Source organism: Myodes glareolus, chromosome 6 (assembly GCF_982192425.1).
Source record: "Myodes glareolus chromosome 6, mMyoGla1.1, whole genome shotgun sequence".
Taxonomy (NCBI): domain Eukaryota; kingdom Metazoa; phylum Chordata; class Mammalia; order Rodentia; family Cricetidae; genus Myodes; species Myodes glareolus.
This window is the reverse complement of record NC_142031.1, coordinates 97527018-97548247: the sequence shown is the minus strand read 5'-3', so window position 1 is coordinate 97548247 and position 21230 is coordinate 97527018. Positions and strand designations below refer to the sequence as shown.

The 21230-nt window shown below is 44.4% G+C and overlaps 1 protein-coding gene and 1 pseudogene across 1 annotated transcript; both read right to left on the bottom strand.

Annotated features, from left to right (window-relative positions):
- Positions 1-503: 503 nt before the first annotated feature.
- LOC148121902 (coiled-coil domain-containing protein 121 pseudogene) lies at positions 504-8981 on the bottom strand (annotated as a pseudogene).
- Positions 8982-10414: 1433 nt separating this feature from the next.
- Positions 10415-20040, bottom strand: LOC148121901 (zinc finger protein 512-like). The gene is made up of 5 exons (XM_087907563.1): positions 20023-20040; positions 18965-19156; positions 13581-13682; positions 11932-11994; positions 10415-10828 (listed from the first exon to the last, which is right to left on the bottom strand). The coding sequence occupies exons 1-5, from the start codon at positions 20038-20040 to the stop codon at positions 10697-10699; spliced, it is 507 nt and encodes a 168-aa protein (XP_087763689.1). The 3' UTR covers positions 10415-10696.
- Positions 20041-21230: the final 1190 nt, after the last annotated feature.

The window sequence follows — 21230 nt, the reverse complement described above, 5'->3', positions numbered from 1 at the left end:
GTTGTTTTCTCTACCCTGGGTTTTGGGGATCATACTCAGCCCGGCTGCATACACCCTTACATCCGGGCCATCTTGTTGGCAGTGCTTTTGTTACGTGCACAGTTTGCTTTTTAAAATGACTCGCCTCACTCTGAATTTAGGGCCTTTGCATTCAGTCCTTGTCTCTTCCTGGGATGTTTCCTTTCCCGGTTTGTTCAGTAGGCTTTAATATTTAGGTCTAGCTCCGTGTCACCTCACTCACTCTCTCAAACATCAGCCCGTTCCATTTTCTCCCATAAATGAGAATGCTCGCTAAGGTGGGTGGAGTTTTGGCCTTACAACAGACTGAGGCTACAAGGAGTGATTTATCACACTGTGAACCCTACTTTATGAAAAATCCCATGTCATCCAGCGGCCCTCCATGGGAACATGTGAGAATCACAAAAAATAAAAAATAAAAAATCTCAAAGTGATTTTCCAAGCCGGGCCATGTGCACTGTCTCTGTCAATTTAACAGCCTCCCAGTAGACCGAGACGGTGGCAGAGCCTCGCTGGTTCCAATTCTTACTTCTCCGGCTAATAAATAAATTACTTTGGATTTATTCTTGATTTGGTCCATAAAGAATGGTTGAGTGTGACCTCGGGGCCACCCTATTGTTTGGGGCCAGGGCCACAGTTATGACTTCTCTCTCTCTGTGCCTTCAGTTGTTGTCTGCCCCTAACTGAGGCTTCCTGGACCCACTGCTCCTCCTTCAGCAGCTCTTTCCAGGCCTCTAACTGCCTCTTTATAGACTCCAGCTTGTGATATTCCTGGACCTGCTTCGCTAGTTTCTCCTGTAACTTCTGATACTCTCTCTGGACACTAAAGCAAAACTCGGAATTCACCTTCTTGGCTGTGGACTCCAAGGCCTTGGCCTTATCCTTAACCTCCTTGGTGCCACCCTTCCCCATCTGCAGCCATTTTAGCTCCTGCAGCTGTCTGTCTAGGAGCGTCTTTCTCTGCAGGAACTGCAGGTGTGCCTGATGGTCTTTTATCGATGTCTCCACTTTCATGTTCTCCAGCTCCTTCTGCAAGGCCTGCATCTTCTTCTCCTGGCTCTCCTTTACTTCGTTAATATGCGTCAACGACTGAGCCTGCTGCCTCAACTGGGACTGGGTGTTTCTTCCCTGCAGGAGCTGCACCTGAAGGTCTGCATTTTGTTGGGCAAAGCTGGATGCCAGTTCCTGCTTCCTTCGCTTCATCTCCCCGCATTCCTGAAAATACTGATTCCACAGGTCCTCGTGCCTCTTTTTACACTGATCGTTTCGTTTTTTTAGGAATCTCAAGAAGTAGTTGTTCTCCATCTCTAGATAGAGCGTCTCCTGCTGCAGCAGCCTGCTGTCTTGCAGCAGCTGCTCCTGCTGGAGCCGAGCCTCTTCTATATTCCTGCTCAGCTTCTCCAGTGCTTCCACTGTCCTTCTTTTAACTTTGTTCTCCAATTTTGTTAGCCTCTCTGGCTTGAAAAATTCATTTAGGATAGTAAGATAAACTGACGGTTGGGGAGAGTCTTTGGGGCTCTGGGCAAGCCTGGAGGAAGAACAAAGGAAACATTCCTTTATCAGTTTTTTTTAAAAGATTTATTTATTTATTTATTTATTATCCTTCCTGTAGGCCAGAAAAGGGCACCAGATCTCATTATAGGTGGTTGTGAGCCACCATGTAGTTGCTGGGAATTGAACTCGGGGCCTCTGGAAGAGTTGTCAGTGCTCTTAACCTCTGAGCCATCTCTCCAGCCCCCCCTTTATCAGTTCTTAGGCACAACTGAGAAAACAATAACCAAAACCTAACCCAGACCACTGTATTATTGTGTTCTTTTCTTTCTCCGAGACAGGGTTTCTCTAACAGCCCAGGCTGTCCTGGAACTCTTTGTAGACCAGGTTGGCCTTGAACTCCCACAGATCCTCCTGCATCTGCCTCCCAAATGCTGGGATTAAAGGTGTGCACCACAACTATACTGTATTGTGTTCTTACAAAAAAAAACTTTTTAATTCCCATCATGCTCCAGACAAGGTTAGTGTTGGTTAGACTTCTATCAATTTGACACATGTAAGAGCGATCTGGGAGGAGGAACTACACTGAGAAATGACCCCACCAGATGGTCTGTAGAAATCTATAGGACATTTTAAAAATTAATTACTAATGTAGGTGGCCCCAACTCATGGAGTTAAGAAGACACCTCTAGGCAGGTGGTCTTGAATTGACTAAAAAAGCAGGCCAAGCAAGTCAATAAACAGTGTACACCACAATGTCTGCTTCAGTTCCTGGCCCCGGGTTCCTGCATTGTGTTACTGCCCTGAATTCTTTTGATGATGAACTGTGATAGATAAATGTCAGCAATAAATTCTTTCAAATCCTTTCAAGTCTTAAATTGAATGTGCAAAGTTCAATTTGTTCTGGCTCAACAAACATATCTTTATTTTTTTTGTCAGAAATAAAAACGTTAATTTAAAAAAAATCCTTTCCTTCCCTTTCTTTTTTCCCTTCCCTTCCCTCCCCTCCTCCCTCCTCTTCCTAGTGTTGCTTCGGTTATGGTGTTTTATCATAGCAACAGAAACCCTAAGGCAGGGTTTCTCACCAAGCCTGATGCACAAGCTAGACTCACTGGCTGGCCAATAAACATCTGGGATCTGCCTATTTCCATGCCCCCATCCCAACCTTAGGGGATACAGGAATGTGTTGCCTTGCTCAGCTTTCTAAGTGGGTATTGGTGATATGAATTGAGGTCCTCTTGCCATGTGGTGGGCACCTGAGCCACTGGGACATCTCTCAGGTTCTTGCTCTTCCATCTCCATTACCAAACTTAGGAGATATTTCACTCCCATTAGTCTCCCTCCTCAGTACCTACTTGGTTCCGGAACTCGGGTGTTGACTGGGGTGAGTTTGGAGGTCACTGACGGTCTCTGTTGAAAAACTAGTACCAGATGTGTACCTTAGGGGAGCACAATTTCCAAGTGGTGTCTTTACTTTGCGGTCAACGTGATGGAACTTTGCAGAGTTAGAGTTGATATCACATAATTTCTTTGTCTTGACTACCAAATTAGTCCTAGCAGATTGACTAGATTTGTTCACAGATCTTCTGGAGCTTCTGACCTTTGAAATTTGGTTGCCCTGCTCTTTGAAGTCCATCTCCTCTCTCACTCTTGAGGAGTAGGGCCTTGCCCCTCCCAGGCCCTATCCTACCACTACCAACCCTCGTTGAAGTGCCCCATATACCTTCTCAATTATCCAGCCCTCCCATCTCTCAGGCACTATCACCAGCTAGCCCCGGCAGGGTAAAACCCACAGAAGCCGTATAGGCCCACCACTGTACCCTATTCTTCAGATTGGCATCAAATGTTCCCTGCACAATGGTCTCATGGAATGTCACATTAGTTTCTCTAGTGATTTGTTGTCTCTATGGTGAGGGGTGAGACTGCAGCTTCTGCTGAGCCTGAGACCTCATGGGGCATCAGGCCACTGTGTGTCCGTTGGTAGTGGGAATGGCCGGAACTCAGAAGAACCACTTTTCTAGAAATGACTACCTTGAGGAGAGAAGGGGCCTGGTGAGATTGCCTGTGGCAGGAGGTGTAACATGAGGGCCTGCTTTGTTAGGGTTTCTGTCCTGTCCTGCTCCCACAGTCGGCAAGGTCCCAACGAAAATCACACAGAGGTCTATATTAATGATAAACTGATTGGCCCACTAGTTCAGGCTTCTTGCTAACTCTAATAACTTCTATCAACCCATTATTTTTATCTATGTTAGCCACATGGCTCGGCACCTTTTTTAGCAGGGCAGGTCACATCCTGCTTCTTCGGTGATTTGGGCAGGACTAGGGAGGAATGGGCTTCCGTCTTCCCAGCATTCTTCTATTCTCATTGTCCCACCTTTACTTCCTGTCTGGTTGTCCCACCTATACTTCCTGCCTGGCCAATCAGCGTTTATTTAAACATGATTGACAGAATACAGACAATTCTCCCACACCAAGGAGGAAGGTCAGAGCTGAGTCAGTTTGAGGGTAGCCTGGTCTACAGGGCTAGAAGAAAGCAGGTAAGGAGGTGACAAGTGTCAGGGAGGTGCTGTTTAGTGGCTAATCAAGCAAGTTTTTGAGCCAAAAGTTTGTTGAGCAGAGGGGTAGCATGTGGATATTTAGGGAGAAGGAATGAGTGCCAGCTATAGGCATGGTCAGTAAATGGATGAAAGCTATCAGGATTGATTCCAGGATCTTACCCATCTAGATAATAACTCTACCATAAACCTACATCCCTTTATCTCTTTATTGCTTCACTTGTCCTCAGTTTTCCACTCTCCTTCTCATTCACTTCCTAAAGGTTTGTTTTTATTTATGTGTGTATGTGTGGGCCTGCTTGTCAATAAGCATGCTTTCCTGTGGAGACCAGAAGAGGGCATGGGAACAAATACACACACACACACACACACACACACACACACATACACACACACACACACAATTTTAACAATTAAATGAATGGTGGAGGCTGAGATGGTCAGAGTGATTACCTGGTGTGCAAAGAGCCCTGAGTTCAGTCTCCAGCACCAATTAAAGCTTGGTGTGATTGCACACATTGTAATCTCCTGACTGTCCTGGAACTTGCTCAATAGTCCAGGCTGGCCTCAAACTCTAGAGATCCGCTTACCTCTGCCTCCTGAGTGCTGAAATTAAAGGCGTGCACCACCATTCATCCATTCACCCATTCACCCATCCATCCATCCATCCATCTATCCATCCATCCATCCATCCATGTGTCTCTATTAATAGGACTAGAAATGTCACTTGCTGTTAATAGAAAAAATCCTGAGTTGTATAGAAATCTTTTTTTTTTGGTAATGATTTATTTTTATTTATTTTTATTTTCTGTGTTCTGCAAGTATGTCTGATGGAGACTTAGTGTATATATATATTCATATATATATATATATATATATATATATATATATATATATATATATGTGAATGATGTGGGATGTCCTTTGGTATATGTGTTGCTTTTATTGGTTAATGAATAAAGTTGTTTCACAAATGGCTTAGCAGAGTAAAGCCAGGCAGGACATCAGAATGGCGAGAGAAAGTAGGCAGAGTCAAGGAGACACCAGATAGCTGCCAAAGGAGAAGGACTGGAACCTTTCTGGTAAGTCAAGAGGTACATGCACACTTTTCATCTGCATTTATAGTACATGAGACCATGCCCAAAATGGACCGATATCTTAAAGGCTATTGGCTGAAGAAGTTTCCGCAGCATATACTATTTGTGTTGGTTAGGTTTTTGTCAACTTAACACATGCTTGGGTCATCTGGGAAGAAGAAACCTCAATTGAGAAAGTATCTCCATCAGACTGGCCAAAGGCAGGTCTTTGGTTTTCTTTCTTCTTTCTCTTTCTTTCTTTCTTTTTGTTTTGTTTTTTTGAGACAGGGTTTCCATGCAGCTTTGGAGCCTGTCCTGTAACTAGCTCTTGTAGACCAGGCTGGCTTCAAATTTAGAGATCTGCCTGCCTCTGCCTGGGATTAAAGGCCGGCGCCACCACTGCCCAGCTGGGTTTTTTTCTTAACTGATGACTGATGTGGGAAGGTCCAACCCACTGTGGGTGGTGCCTGGATTACATCAAAAATCAAACTGAGCAAACCATGATGAACAAACTAAATGCGGCTCTCCTCTTGCTTCAGTTCCTGCCTCCAGGCTCCTGCCTTGAGCTCCTGTCCTGACTTCCCTTCATGAAGGGTTGTAAGCTGTAGAATAAAATAAACCTTTCCTCCCCAAGCTGCTTTTGATTATGGTACTTATCACTGAAACACAAACCAAACTAGGACAGTACTCCACTGCGTGACTGCCACATTTTACCCATCCTTGTGGATGGGAAAGATAATGTATCGGAATAGGTTTTTAAAAAAGGAGAAATGAAAGGACCTAATTTCTCAGATGTTCTTCCTTCATAAATGGCTGACTCGGAGTTTTATCCTGTGAGGCATCATCTCAATTGTATCTAACTGGCACATTAGCTTCCTTTTTCTTTAAAAGAGGAATTTACTGCCGGGTGGTGGTGGCACACGCCTTTAATCCCCACTCGGGAGGCAGAGGCAGGTTGATCTCTATGAGTTCAAAGCCAGCCTGGTCTACAGAGCTAGTTCCAGGACAGGCTCCAAAGCTACAGAGAAACCCTGTCTCGAAAAACCAAAAAAATAAAAAAATAAAATAAATAAAAGGAATTTACTTAGTCACACTTTGAGAGATATTGGTCCTACCAGACATGTTGGGTGTGGCAGACCAAAAGCTCACATCCTGGCATGAAGGAAGCAGAGAAGAGGGAATCTGGATGAGAACTCTCTCCCCAGTGCTAGGGCCCAAGCACAGCCCCACGTACATGCTAGTCACCCACCAGCCACAGAGCTCTGTCCAATTACAGTCACAGTCTTCAAAGCACATGCATCAGTTCTACAGATTTCAGCATTAGCTGCCAACGCATTTACCAACACAGAGGGCAGGAAAGGCAACAGGTAAGTCATCTAGCTGTGTCCTACTGGCCTGCGGTTAGAAGATGAGAAGAGATTTTGGTGGGTAAGCGGTACTCTGTGATGGGCATGCCATGCACCTTGTCATTCCCATACAACTCTCCCACACAGGTGGGCAAGAGGAGTCCCTCTGCACAGACCTGGGACTGGATCGCATTCTTCCGGTAAATGCTCAACTTTACTAGATATTGTCAGATCATTTTCAAAGTAATTGTACCAAATTTCATTACACACACACACACACACACACACACACACACACACACACGAGTTCACATAGCTCAACATCCTGTATGTACCAAATAATGCCTCCCTTGTTCATATTATTCTAGTGAATTTTAAAGTCTGAATACAGTGACTAGGCCAGGCTATAGCAGTTTTGTTGATTCCTGGCTGTGGGAAGGGGAAAGGGCCTGCTACAAACAGCTCTCAGGAAACAACACAGGAAACAGGCCATGTGCCCTACACCAGCTCCCTTCTGCTGCAACCACTGTGACCAGCAGATTTCAGGAGCCAAGGAATTATGAAATATGATATTGGACTTCTCCCCCCGAGCCCTGTTCTCAGGCATCTTCTGAGTCCCATGTGGTGTCAGCAAGGGGTCCAGCAGCAGCGCAGCAGCAAACAGACCCACAAACTTTCTGAGTCATTTTATTTGCCTTTGACAAATATTATCCAAGTCCTTGTCACTAGAACTTAACATAGCTTCTCATTTCTCCTCCTCGACAACCCTCATCTACTACAGGAGCTTCAGGGGTGTCAGCAGGAATAAAAACAGCACAAATACATCATTTCCTCGACTTGACTCAAAACGACCCCTTCTGGCAGTGCCCAGTTCAAGTTTCAATGCCCCGTTATTGAAAAGTGGTCTTCACAAAGCACACATGATAAAGCTATAGAGGAGCACGGAGAACAGAGACCTCAGGGTGGCAAACAGCCTTTCCGAGTTTGAAAAGGTAGTATTTGTCCAGCTCAAGGTTAACTCTGTAAGCGGCAGATGCCATACAATAGGCAGGAATATAGAAGAACAGTATTTACACAGAAGGAGGAAGAGAAACCAGAAACACGACAACAAGGCTACTTACTCTAACCCATGTTCCAAAGATGTCCACCCTCACGGGGAGAGAGCCCACGGAACACCACCAGACAGGCATGAGGTACAGAGAGAGACCACTCTTTCCGGCTCCAGAGACATATCTACATCTGGTGTCAAAAATCTCACAATATAAAACAGATAGAACTCCATATACAAAACAGTAGGACAATAGTCTCAGAACTGTCAGGGATGGAGGCAGGCTAATGCCCTGGGTGAGGACTTAGGTAGGTGTGGCCTAACAAGTGAGGTAAGTGCAGGAAGAAGGAAATTTCACCTTGCTTTGCAACCTCGGTGACATTTCCAGAGGCCAGGGCATCGAGTCAACACAGAGGGACTAAGTCGTTTCAAAACCCAAGCTCCCAGGGCAATGATCCTGGGAACCCAGGAAAGCGGAGCAGCCATTTCGACCACTGCCCTTCCCTTCCTTCTCACCTTAGTGTTCAGGACACAGACCCCTAAGGCTGTGCTTTCATGCCTGTGGGTCCAGTTAGTCCCTGCTCCAAGCATAGTGAGCATCTAGCTTTCTCATGTTAAATCATTTTCTTCCTCTCAACAGGAAAATTATAGACAAGTATCGTCCGCCAGGTTCTGCTTCCTGTGGCTCAGGGTCATACTGTAACACAAGCGGCAGTTCTTTCTAGTCCTCTTATGTCACACACACTGAAGGATAAAACCTGTCACAATTTTTTTTAAAAAAAAAATTAGTTTGGAACTGTCTTATACGCTAAATGATGGAGTAGACACTAGATCAACAAAGATCCCAAGAACATTCATAACCCAGACAGGAAAGAAAAAGAAAGCCAGCCAAAGGTTTCTTAACCTTGTGCAGGGCCTGGGGGCCTGCAGATGCTTTCCCAGGGGAGCTCTTTGGACAACGGAAAAAGCAAAAGGACTCTAAAGGGAATACGAACCTACTAAGGCAGGGAGGGGTGAAAGTGAACTAGTCAGGAAGACCGTGAAATGTACACAGAGGAGCTGAGAGTCACAGCCTGCCAGCAGCAGCTGAAAGCGTCATCACTCAGCCCCAGGACTCAGGCCTCCCCTGCACATGTCCCCATGGCAACAGCATCACAGCCACTCTCCTAGGCGCATGCTCAATGGCTGCCTACTTCCTCCCTCGTTTGTGAGTGATCTTGGCCGGCTCTGCTTTCTGGGACTGTGCTGGCACTGGCTCCTGCTCGGTTCCCTTACATAAAGTCGACACCACCAGTTCCTCATTCCCATCCTGCCCCTTCCCTGCCCTTGGCTCGGACTGGCTCTCTGCAGGCTCAGTACGAGGCTGCTGCTGCCTTCTCAGAGACCGCCGGCTCCCGTGCTGCTGCCGCTGCTTCTCTTCCTCCTGCTGCCGCTGCTTTATCTTCATCAACTTCTCAAAGCTTTTGGTGGTTGTCGGATTTACAACGAACTAATCCCAAAAGGGGCAGAGCAGAAATGGGGCCACTTAGAAATACCAAGAAGGATAAAATGAAGGGACAGGAAAAACGGAGAGAAGATAGTGTCAGATATATAGCACAGGAATAAGGGGAGCACATGGGACCTCTCCATTTTAAACCGGAGAAATCCAATATGCATCAGTTCTCATTAGCAAGTGCCGTGTAATGCAGGATTCTGTGTAAATTAATATGTGATCCAGGCACAATGTAGTGATGCATGTCTGGACTTCTAGCCCTTAGGATCATTTCTGGACACACAGAAGGTCTGAGGGCAGCCTGGCTGCATCAAGATCTTGTCTCAAAAATCCAAAACCTGGACTGAAGAGATGACTCAGCAGTTAAGAGCACTCTGCTCTTCCAGAGGAGCCAGGTTCTGTTCCCAGCTTAGCAGCATCCCACGGCCAGCTGTAACTACGGCTCTAGAGGATCTGACACCTGCAGGCACATAGGTACATGCAGGCACACACTTTACACAGCAAAAGAAAAAGGTTGTGATCATAGAATGTATTTATTGGCATGGTGTCACCTGTCACCTCCTTCTGTGTAAAGCCGTGGGATGGAAGGTCTGGATCACAGGGATGCTCACTTCATGACACTATAGTGACAGGAACATGACTCCCATCAGATCCCGAGTACAATTCTCTTTTCCCCTGCTTTCTGTAAGTCACTTGATTTCTTTGAGTCTCACTTAGAAAATTATGAGGCAGAGGAAATTTATCATAAAATATTCTTCTGGAAATGCAAAAGCCTAAATCTTACTAAGTAAGCGAATTACTTATTCAGTCTCATAGGTGGGACTATCAACTCATTGGAAATGGCTAGGGCAGAGGAGTGCTACCACAGGACAGATCAGCAAAGTCCCAAGTGCCAAGTGAAGCCTCCCAACTACATGATGGAAGGCGACAGGCACTGCCACCTATGTCTAATGAGCTCTTGAAACAGGGAAGTCCAAACTGATATGCCTTCAGTGAAAGACACACACAAAGACTTGGTAGCAGCTCATGTCAAATACCTCACTGCTATTTATTTCTTTTTTCAGACAGGGTCTGATGGGGCCGAGATGAATGCATCTCTGATTCAGAGTTGTGTTATGCAATAATATATAAAGCATCAAAAACTAGTTGTTGGCGGGCTGGAGAGATGGCTCAGTGGTTAGAAGCACTGGCTGCTCTTGCAAAGGACCCAGCACCCACATGGTGGGTCACAACCATCTGTAATTCTAGTTCCAGGGAAGCTGTAGCCCTCTTCTGGCCAGGCACCATATGGTAACATAACACAAGGCAAAAAAACATGACATAACATGAAGGCAAAACGACTATGTGCATAGAATAAAAAAAAACCCAGATTATTGAAAAGCATTAGAACATCTGGCTTTTTGTCAGATGAAAAGGCTGAAAACAAGATCAAACATGTAAGTCCAACCTGGCTTCCAACTGGTCTCATTTAATCACAGTTAATTATAGGGGCTCAAAGAGGCCCAACCATAGTGATCTCAAATATCTTCACAGAAAAACTCAGTTACACTACTAATGTCATAGGGCATTTGAACTCTGGCAAGTTCTCAACCTTAATTTCTTTGCCAGTCCTAGTTCATGAAACCAGGGACAAGGTCCACTTCTTATAGCTTGAAGAAGGACACACGAGGCTACAAAGACACTAGGGAAAGCAGAGCCCGCACCTCGGCATGGACAGAGTTGATGTGATACTTGACACCACTCTCTGACACAAATTCTTTCTGACACAGAAGACACTTGTATTTTCCAGCCACAAAGTTGCCCTGTTTCAAAGACAGAAAGAAAATTAGAGGTAAAGTCAGGAAAACATACCTGGGCTTTGTTCCGGGACTGTGGGTAATGAACAGGGGAGTCTACTTAACCAGAAGTCATGGGGAATGGTCCAACATGGTGGTAGAGTTTATGAGAAACAGCTGAGACAAACTCTCACCACTACACACCTGTTCTGGTGCCACTCGGTGCCAACACCCACTGTGCCACGACACAACCTGGCATTCTCCTTCCACTATGTTCCAAGCCGCTGATTCTTCTTGGCTCCTTTTTGCTTCACGTTTAGCTTATCTTGACTCCTCCCCACCAATAATCAAACTCCCCAAGTTCACTAGGGGCACCAGGTTCCGTCCTTTGCATGGTGAACCATGGTGGCAAACGGTGCCTTAGAAATCCCGAATGAGACAAATATCATCCATAGTACCTAGTTTAAGGACTCAGAAACCAGCATCAAGATGATGCTCTCCTAAGCACTGCTACAAAAACCTGCTGAGATGCATACACCTCCCGTGGTGCCTCAAACTGAGACCTCTCTCCCCTCCTAAAACTGCTCATGTCATGGTGCTCATGTTGTCCGAGCAGATACTTCTGAATGGGACTGGAAAGTGGCAGCATTTCCCATGACTCATGGGTGGTAGGATACCTGGGTCACCATGGAAACGGTTCAGAGAGATGAGTGGTTATTAGCATGAAGCCCTGTCCTGTCTCACATCCCACGGGGCCAGTAGAGTCTGGATGGGTTTGGAGGATCTTCACCAGTCCAAAAAATTTTTTTCAGGTAGATTATGGCAAATTAAGGCAAGGGAGCCCAATGCAAGGATCAGGGAGAAGGAAGCAGTCTCTGGTTGTGACTCCAAATTCACAGAGCTTTCTTCAAATTCCCTAAATGAGCAAGGCATGGCCTTTTCTGTATCCTGATGCACCCTGCTATACCACCCAGTACAAGACCAAAAATGCCCACAACACTGAGGTCAAAGGGCAGCCTCTGAAGATGGTGACCAACAGAATGACCAGTTGTTCACCTAAACTGAGTTCTCATCCCTGCCAGACTTCTGGAGAGGGCACATTACGATAGTAAACTGAAAATGTTACAAACCAGTGTACAAGAGCCCAGGTGAGCTTTAAGGCCAGACACACTACTGTAGACAGCCTCACAGCCCTGAAAAAGAGAAGCAGCAAGGTGAGTCCTGCACACAAGGAACCTTCTCTGAGCAACGTAATCATTTACACTGGCTAATTCCATATCAGGAGCTAGAAGATCAGTCGCCAGTGTCACAAACCAAATACTAAAAAGCACACAAGAAGACAGAGGCGAGGAGGAAATCCAACAGAGAAGACAATAAAGAAGGCAAACAGTAGGGCCGAGCTGTCCCTTTCCCTTTCCCGCTCTCTGATATGTAACAGAACACTCAAAGTTTCAGAGTTATGTTTTATTTATTTATATCAACTATATCTGTATTTATTTCTTCCAAAAGGACTACACTATCAGCTCTGGTACTAATTTTAAAGATAGCAGCAAGTCTCTGCTGCTCTACCATTGAGAAGCGGAGTCCATTCACACTTTCTCTGAGTCTGGGTTAGCCCTACAGTGATGGTCTGAATTAAGAAATATTCCTCCACAGACTTCTGTCTTAGTTACTCAGTTCCTGTGAAGAGATACCATTGACTAAGGCACCTTATAAAAGAAAGCATTTAATTAGGGACTTGCTTACATTTAATTAGGCTATGGGTGGGCCATAACCATCATGGTGGGAAGGACGCAATAGACAGGCAAGCACAGGGCTGGAGCAGTAGCTGAGAGCTTACATCACCCGTAAGTTGGAAGTAGAGCCAGAGTTAGCTGGGAATGGCCTGGACTTTTGAAACCTCAAAGCCTGCCTGTCCCTAGTGACACACCTCTTCCAACAAGGCCACATCTCCTAGTCCTTCCCAAACAGTTCTGCCAAGTAGGAAGTAAGCATCAAATAATCGAGCCTGTAGGGGCATTCTCATTCACACCGCCACAGCTCCCATATGCTCCACTTGGTGGCACTGTTTGGGAAGTTGTAGAACTTCCAGGAAGTGTAGTCTTACTGGAGGAAGTACATCACTAGGGGTGGGACTTAAGCATTTATAGTCCCACTCAATTTCCTGTTTGCTCTCTGCTTCAAGCTTGCTTTTGAGGGCATGAACTTTCAGCTTTCTGTTCCTGCTACCACGCCTGCCCCTTGTGGCTATCCTCCCCACCACATGGATTCTATCCCTCTAGAACTGTGAGCCCGAATGACTCTTCCTTCTACAAGCTGCTGGTCACAGTGCCACACCAACAGAAAAGGACGAATACACCTGTGTTGCAATCGACAAACAGGAACTATGAAATGACGCTGTACAAACTGTGCAGTGGGACCTCAGAAGGGCTGCACCTTCTACTTCTGTGTCTGAAGCTGGTCACTTACATCCCCCACGGGCAATCCTGCTCTTCTGCAGACAGAGAAGACAGATGGAGTGCCACATGCTCAGTTGAACGCAGCTGATGGGACATTACAGTTCACTGCACACGAGTGACCTCATATGATGCTGCGTGTAGCAGCAGGGCTATCCTGATGATCATCAGAATTATGGCGGTACCCGGTTCTGAACAAACTAAATCATGGTTGCACGCCTCCACACAGTTCAAGTACTTCATCATGAAACAATCAGGAACTAAAGCATCAGATTCTCCAGACTTTATATTATTTACTGATACAATGAAAGAGGAAGAGTCACCTGGTTAGGACACTGGATACGATGGTACTTCTTGATATCCGTCTTCCACTTGTGCAGTACTTCCTGGCTGAATGTAGGCAACCCAGGGCGAGTGTATTTTAACTAGAAGACAAGAAACACTGGATTGCAACAATGCAACTCCCAACCAAGATACCTGCAAAGCTTCGCACCAACTTTAAGAAAGGCGTAGCTATTTTATTTCCATCATGGAAGCCTGAGTATGGGTATGTGAACATGAGTGAAGTACCTGCAAGGACCAGAGAATGGCTTTGGTTCCCTTGGGGTTGCAATTACAGGCACTGTGAGCTGCCAAAGGTGGGTTCCAGGAACAAAACCGGGATCTTCTACAAGAGCAGCAAGTGTGCAATGCCCATCAAAATCTCAGCAAAATTCTTCAAAGACCTCAAAAGAACGGTACTCAATTTCATATGGAAAAGCAAAAAACCCAGGATAGCCAAAACAATCCTGGGCAATAAAAGAACTTCTGTAGGCATCACAATCCCTGACTTCAAACTCTACTACAGAGTTACAATACTGAAAACAGCCTGGTATTGGCATAAGAACAGACAGGAGACCATTGGAACTGAATAGAAGACCCGGATATCAATCCACACATCTTTGAACACCTGATCTTTGATAAAGAAGCAAAAAAAAATCAATTGGAAAAAAGAAAGCATATTTAACAAGTGGTGCTGGCATAATTGGATATCAACATGTAAAAAAATGAAAATAGACCCATATCTATCACCATGCACAAAACTCAAGTCCAAATGGATCAATGACCTCAACATAAAGCCAGTCACACTGAACCTTATAGAAGAAAAAGTGGGAAGTACACATGAACGCATTGGCACAGGGGACTACTTCCTAAATAGAACCCCAGCAGCACAGACACTGAGAGAAACAATTAATAAATGGGACCTCCTGAAACTGAAAAGCTTCTGTAAAGCAAAGGACATGGTCAACAAGACAAAAGAACAGCCTACAGAATGTGGAAAGATCTTCATAACCCCACATCAGACAGATGTCTGATCTCCAAAATGTACAAAGAACTCAAGAAATTGGACACCAAAAGATCACATAATCTAATAAAAAAAATGGAGTTCAGACCTAAACAGAGAATTCTCAACAGAGGAATCTAAAACGGCTGAAAGACACTTAAGGAAATGTTCAACATCCTTAGTCATCAAAGAAATGCAAATCAAAACAACTCTGAGATTCCATCTTACACCTGTAAGAATGTCCAAGATCAAAAACACTGATGACAACTTATGCTGGAGAGGTTGTGGGGAAAAGGGAACACTTCTGCATTGCTGGTGGGAATGCAAGCTGGTACAACCCCTCTGGATGTCAGTGTGGCAATTTCTCAGAAAATTAGGGAAAAACCTTCCTCAAGACCCAGTAATACCACTTTTGTGTATATATCCAAAGGATGCTCAATCGTGCCACAAGGATATGTGCTCAACCATGTTCATAGCAGCTTTGTTTGTCATAGCCAGAACCTGGAAACAACCTAAATGCCCTTCAATCAAAGAATGGATAAGGAAAATGTGGTACATTTACACAATGGAGTACTACACAGCAGAAAAAAACAACGACAGCTTGAATTTTGCAGGAAAATGGATGGAACTAGAAAACATTATTTTGAGTGAGGTAACCCAGACACAGAAAGACAACTGTCACATGTGCTCACTCATACGCGGTTTTTAAACATAAAGCAAAGAAAGCCAGCCTACAAACCACAATCCCAGAGAATTTAGACAACAATGCGGACACTAAGAGAGACTTACATAGATCGAATCTACATGGGAAGTAGAAAGTATAAAAAGACAAGATCTCCTGAGTAAATTAGGAGCATGGGGATCTTGGGGGAGGATTGAAGCGGGAAGGGAGAGACAGGGAGGGGAGCAGAGAAAAATGTAGAGCTCAATAAATATCAATAAAAATGTATTTAAAAAAAAATAGCAGCACGTGCTCTTAACTACAGTTAAGTTTCTCTAGCCCCTCACACCTACTTCTATAAATGAGGCATTTCAGCAGCCTACAAGATCAGGTGAGCACACAACAAAAGCAGTCTGTGCAGCCTGTCTGCAGACAAACTAGTTCAGTCTTAGATCCTCCCACACCCTAGACAGCAAGTCTTCTATGGTAACATTTCATCTGTATTTTTAGAAGAGAAAAGTGAGGTGATGGTACATACCAGAGAAATAAAAAAGCCCATGAGGACCCTCAACCAGAGTACAGGGCTGGTGTCATTCAGAAGCATAACATCTCCTTAGCAACTAATTCCATTTGCCACTCTAGGTCCCTTTGTTAGAGGATGACCGTCAAGAAAGCACTACTTTTATAAACTAAACCACCCTATTGACTTAAGTTAGAAACCATGCAACTGTGGAAGAAAAGAATGAGGGTGATCTTCATGAAGACACTGGAGTGATTTCCAGGATATACTCTTTTTCTTCTTCTTCTTGAGGAAAGATTTCTTTGTGTAGTCCTGGCTGTCCTGAAATCTCCCTGTAGACCAGACTGGCATCAAATTCAGAGATCCACCTACCTCTGCCTCCTGAGTGCTAAGATTAAAGGTGTGCGCCACCACCTGCAGACACTCCAGGATATATTTTTAAGTAAACTAAACCAGGGAATAAACAAGAATCCAGGAAGATGGGAGTGTAATAAAATGTACAAGTACCTGGCCCTGCATCTGGTAAAGATGCAGGAAGGATGAACAGAAACTAGCGAGTTGGTCATCTTTTGAAGTAGGAGGGAAAAGGACAAAATGAAAAGGAAAATACAGGGCTAGAAGGATGGCTCATTGGTTAACAGCACTGACTGTTCTTTTAGAGGACTCAGGCGGTCCAGTTAGGACATCTCTAACTTCGGTTAGGACATCTGCCACTTGAGGGGCATGGACACATGACTCTGAAACAATCTGATGCTCATGCAGTCTAAGCAGCACTGACCAGGTTTTCACTGCTAGACAAGGAGGGATGAATAGGAAGGAAGGCTGGAACTGGTCATATTGGACTGGAATTTAAGCATCATGTCTTATAATCACACAAGCCTGTGTGTGTAGAATAGCTGTAGTAGTTTGAGATGTCCTCCATCGCCACAACCATTTGAACACTCAATTTCTAGGTGATTACACTGGTTTTTTAGGTTTAGGAGGCATGGTCTCATTGGAAGGAGTATGTCACTGGGGCTGGGCTTTAAGGTTTCAAAAGTCATGTGTCATTTCCAGGGCACTCTCTTTATTAACTGCTTACGGTAGGAGATGTAAGTTCTCAGCTGATCCAGACGCCATGCCTCCCTGGCCCACCATGCCATGATAGTGATGAGCTCTTATCCCTCTGGAACGGTAAGTCCAAAAGAAACTCCTTCTTCTGTAAATTACCTTAATCATGGTGTTATTTATATCAAGCAATAGAAAAGTAACTAATAGTGTGTGTATGTATGTGTGTGTGTGTGTGTGTGCGCACGTGCGCGCATGATTAAATATGGGCTTTATGTGGGAAATGAATAACCACATATATACAATAGTTCCACACTGGCAGGACCCAGAAGCAATGAAAGCCAAGTAGGCATAAACACACTTAGCACTCAGATCTTCTACTACATATTCTAAATATATTTTCTTAATAGGAACCAGCATATCTTATAAAAATGGCTAATTTCAGGAGTGGGGCAGGGAAAATACAAGCTAATTTTTCAGTATCTTATGGTGTTTAAAAAAAAAGTCTGGGCTGGAGAGCTGGCTCAGAAGTTAGGAGCACTGGCTGCTCTTCTAGAGGGATGGGGTTCAGTTCCCAGTACATACATAATGATTTAATGATTAACAACCATCTGTAACTCAAATCCTAGGGGATCTGATGTCTCCTGGCCTCTGTAGGCACCAGGCATGCACATGATGCATGAACATACATGTAGACAAATACTCATACATATAAAATAAGTTTTTGCTTTGTTTTTTATTTGTTTGTTTGTTTCGTTTTTCTGTGTTTCTCTCTGTAGCCCTGGCTGTCCTGGAACTCACTGTGTAGACCAGGCTGGCCTCGAACTTAGAGATCCACCTACCTCTGCCTCCAGAACACTGGGATTAAAGGTGTGCATCATCACACCCGACAATAAATGGCCTTTTTGTTTTTGTTTTTTTAAACAAAGACATGTTTAGGTACATCAAAAGACTCAGGAGTGTATTTGACATACCATTAACACTCCAAACTGGGTCAACTGGAGGAGAAAGCTAAATACTACTAGTAGTGAATTATAATCTATAGAATAAAATAAATATCTAAAAGAGTAAGTCTCTATGCAAAACTAAAGAGTCTCCATTTGCCAATTCAAGCAACTGTAGCTCATGAAGATTGAGTATGGGCCAGCAGGAAGGCTAGGTACTTGTCACCAAGCCTGAGGACCTGAGTTTAATCCATAAGATTCACGTGATGGAAGGAAAGAACAGACTCCTCCTTCAAGTTGTCCTCTGACACCCGTATGCATCCCTCTCCATAAATAAAATACATTTTAAAATATATATAAAGACCGTGTATGTAATGTAATTTCAGTTACTATTCTTGTCACTATTCCTTAACTAATTCAGTACCACAGCTATTTTGTTTGCTTTTGTTTCTCTGGAACAGGGTCTCACTATGTAGTCAAGGCTGTTCTTTTCCATGCGTTCTTTCCCCTAATCTCCTAGTGCTCTGTGCACCGCCACACATGGTGTAGTAACTACTTGTAAAGCATTTCCTTTGTATCACATAGTTAAACAATCTAGAAATGACTTAAAGTACATAGGAGGTGCACACAGATGCTAGGCAAAGTCCATACCATTTGGTAAAAGGTGCTTGAGCATCCATAAGATGTTTGAGTGTCTATAGAATATCATCATTTGTGAGATTTTCTACAACTAATTCCTCATGAGTTATGAGGGAAGGCTTCGCTGCTAGTAATAATTTTTTCTCACAGTACACTTACAATGAATAACTACACAAGTTATAAAATAAATGAGTTTATGTAACCCCATAGTAACACTTGCTGCAGGAAAGGTTCATCAGTGAATGCTGACTGAGTATGAGACAGAAGATCTTTGCACAGGCTTGGTCTCTATTCCAATGATGCTCTAATTAAGGGACCCGTGTAGTTTTATCCCTGAGTTAGCTGGAAGACACTCCCTTGCCAACTGATCAGTTAGCACCACAGAAACTTGCTGCTGATCACATCAGTATCATATAACTTCTGACTCGATGCATCAAGTCAACCAGGTTCAACATTGCCTGGGTAGTAGTCCTATAAAAACCATATAGCCTTCAACCTAGGCTTGAGAGAACACCACACAAATCCATACTTGGAAACATCTATACAATAGTGTCAATGACACGTGACCTTACCTTCCGATCGTCGGGTACCAGGTCCTGGAGCACCTTCCTCTTCGGCCATTCCTTGGTCAGTTCAGCAGAGGCCAGCTCCTGCAGATGGTACACAGCTATCTTGGCAGAACGCCACTGAACTCGACCTCCACCCTTTGTCTCCAGACTCATCTCCTTCAAACAGTCCAGCTGTGCTGATTCTGGGAAGAAGACCTGCAAGAGTGAGCCATGAAAACACGCATGAAACAGAGTGCCTTCAGTCACAGCCAGTGATTAAACAAGATGCACTTCTTAGCAGTATAAAAACCGTGACACTAGCACATGGGGGCAAGACAGGCAGATCCTCAGAGCTCCCTGGCCAGCCAGTCTAGCTAACACAGATAAGCACCAGAGTCATTGAGAGATGCCATCTTTAAAAATAAGGTAGAGAAAAACTGAGGAAGACACTCAATGCAGACATCTGACTTCAACATGTATGTTCACACATGTGCATGCACACCTACACATGCACGTGTATATACACACAAACACATCCATACTGATATTTCCCCACCTCACACAAAGGGGAGGGCAGTAGGAGGAGATAGCGCTGTCTGTTAAGGTTGCTCCCCCAAACCCACATTAAAAAGATACGTGTGGTGGAACATTCATAATCACGCCACTCAAGTAGCTGAGACAGGAGGAAATCTGCGGCTCGAGCAGGCTAGCGAGCCTAGCAGAATGCCAAACCCTAGGCCAATGAGAGACCCTGTCATAATAAAAAAGGTGGACAGCTACCGAGGAATGACACCTGAATTGTCCTCTGGCCTTCACATTCATGCACACCCACATGTACCTGTACCTATACAGATGTGTGCATGCATATACGGGTGCACAGAAAAGAGTGGAAATGGAATATAGAAACAGAGTCAAGACAAAAAGAAAAAAAAATGAAGAACAAAGAAAAAGCCCCACAAAAAATATAAAAAAGAGGGAATGTTTAATTTTAAAAGTACAGTAATGGGGATTGGAGAGATGGCCCAGTAGTTAAAAGCATTTCTGCTCTTGCAGAGGACCTGGTTTTGATTCCCAGCACTCACACCATAGCTCATAACCATCCGTAACTCCAGTTCCAGGGGATTGGAACCCTTTTCTGACTTCCATGGGTACTAGGTACTCACACGGTGCACATATGCACACTCAGGGAAAATATTTATGCATATAAAATAGATTCATAAAAAATTAATATAGTAAAGCTTGGAGAGATGGTGGAAGGAAAAAGTACTCGTCATGCAAGCATGGGGATTGGAGTTTGTATCCCTGACACCCACAGAAAAGTTGGGTAGGCACAGCAGCCCACCGGTAACCCCAACATTTAGGAGGTAGAGACAAGCTCATCCTGGCTAGCTAAACTGTCCAGAACTGCTGAGTTCCAGATTCATTCAGCAAGAGAACCTATCTTGAGAAATAAGTAAGTGATCAAGGAAGACAAGATCAACTTCAGACCTTCATACAAGTGCATATACATGCATGTGCACCTGCAAATACATATGTGCCTAGACACACACACACACACACACACACACACACACACATATGTTGTGGTGGTCTGAATGACAATGGCCCCATGAGTTCTGATGTTTGAAGACTTGGTCCCCAGTAGATGGAACTGTTTGGGAAGGATTAGGAAGTATGGCCTCGTTAGAGGAGGTGTGTCACTGGGGGTGGGCTTTGAAATTTCAAAGGATCTTGCCATTCCCAATTAGTTCGCTCTCCCTCTGCCTTCTACTTGTAGATTAAGATGTGAGCTCTCAGCTGTCCTGCCACAATGAACTCTTAACCCTCTGAAACCATGAGCCTGATTAAACACTTTCTTGTAAGTTGCCTTGGTAACTAAGACATATGTACATCCTATTCCCCTACCCCCCATTCTCTCCATAGAAGAGACAACAAAAGCCTTCAAAGAGTAAACAGGACACAAATGAGGAAGCAAGGATTCACAGAAGATACAAGAGGAAGTGTCTAGAGAAGAATCAATACTTATAGGCCCGTGCTCTGACCTCATGTGATATGCCAGCCTAGCCTTTGACCTGTATGGTTTTCCACAGTGCTGACATTTCAGGGTCAACTTCTCCAGCTCTGCTGCCTCTTTGCCACATTTTCTAACATGGTACAGATATCCCATAATGCTGGTGAAGGTACTGGAGCAACTATGGGCATAGGAAAAAAGCCTATGTCAGAATCATACACGTTTCACATGATCCCTAAATTTCTCAGGCCTTGCCATGCACCACAAGCCACAGACAGT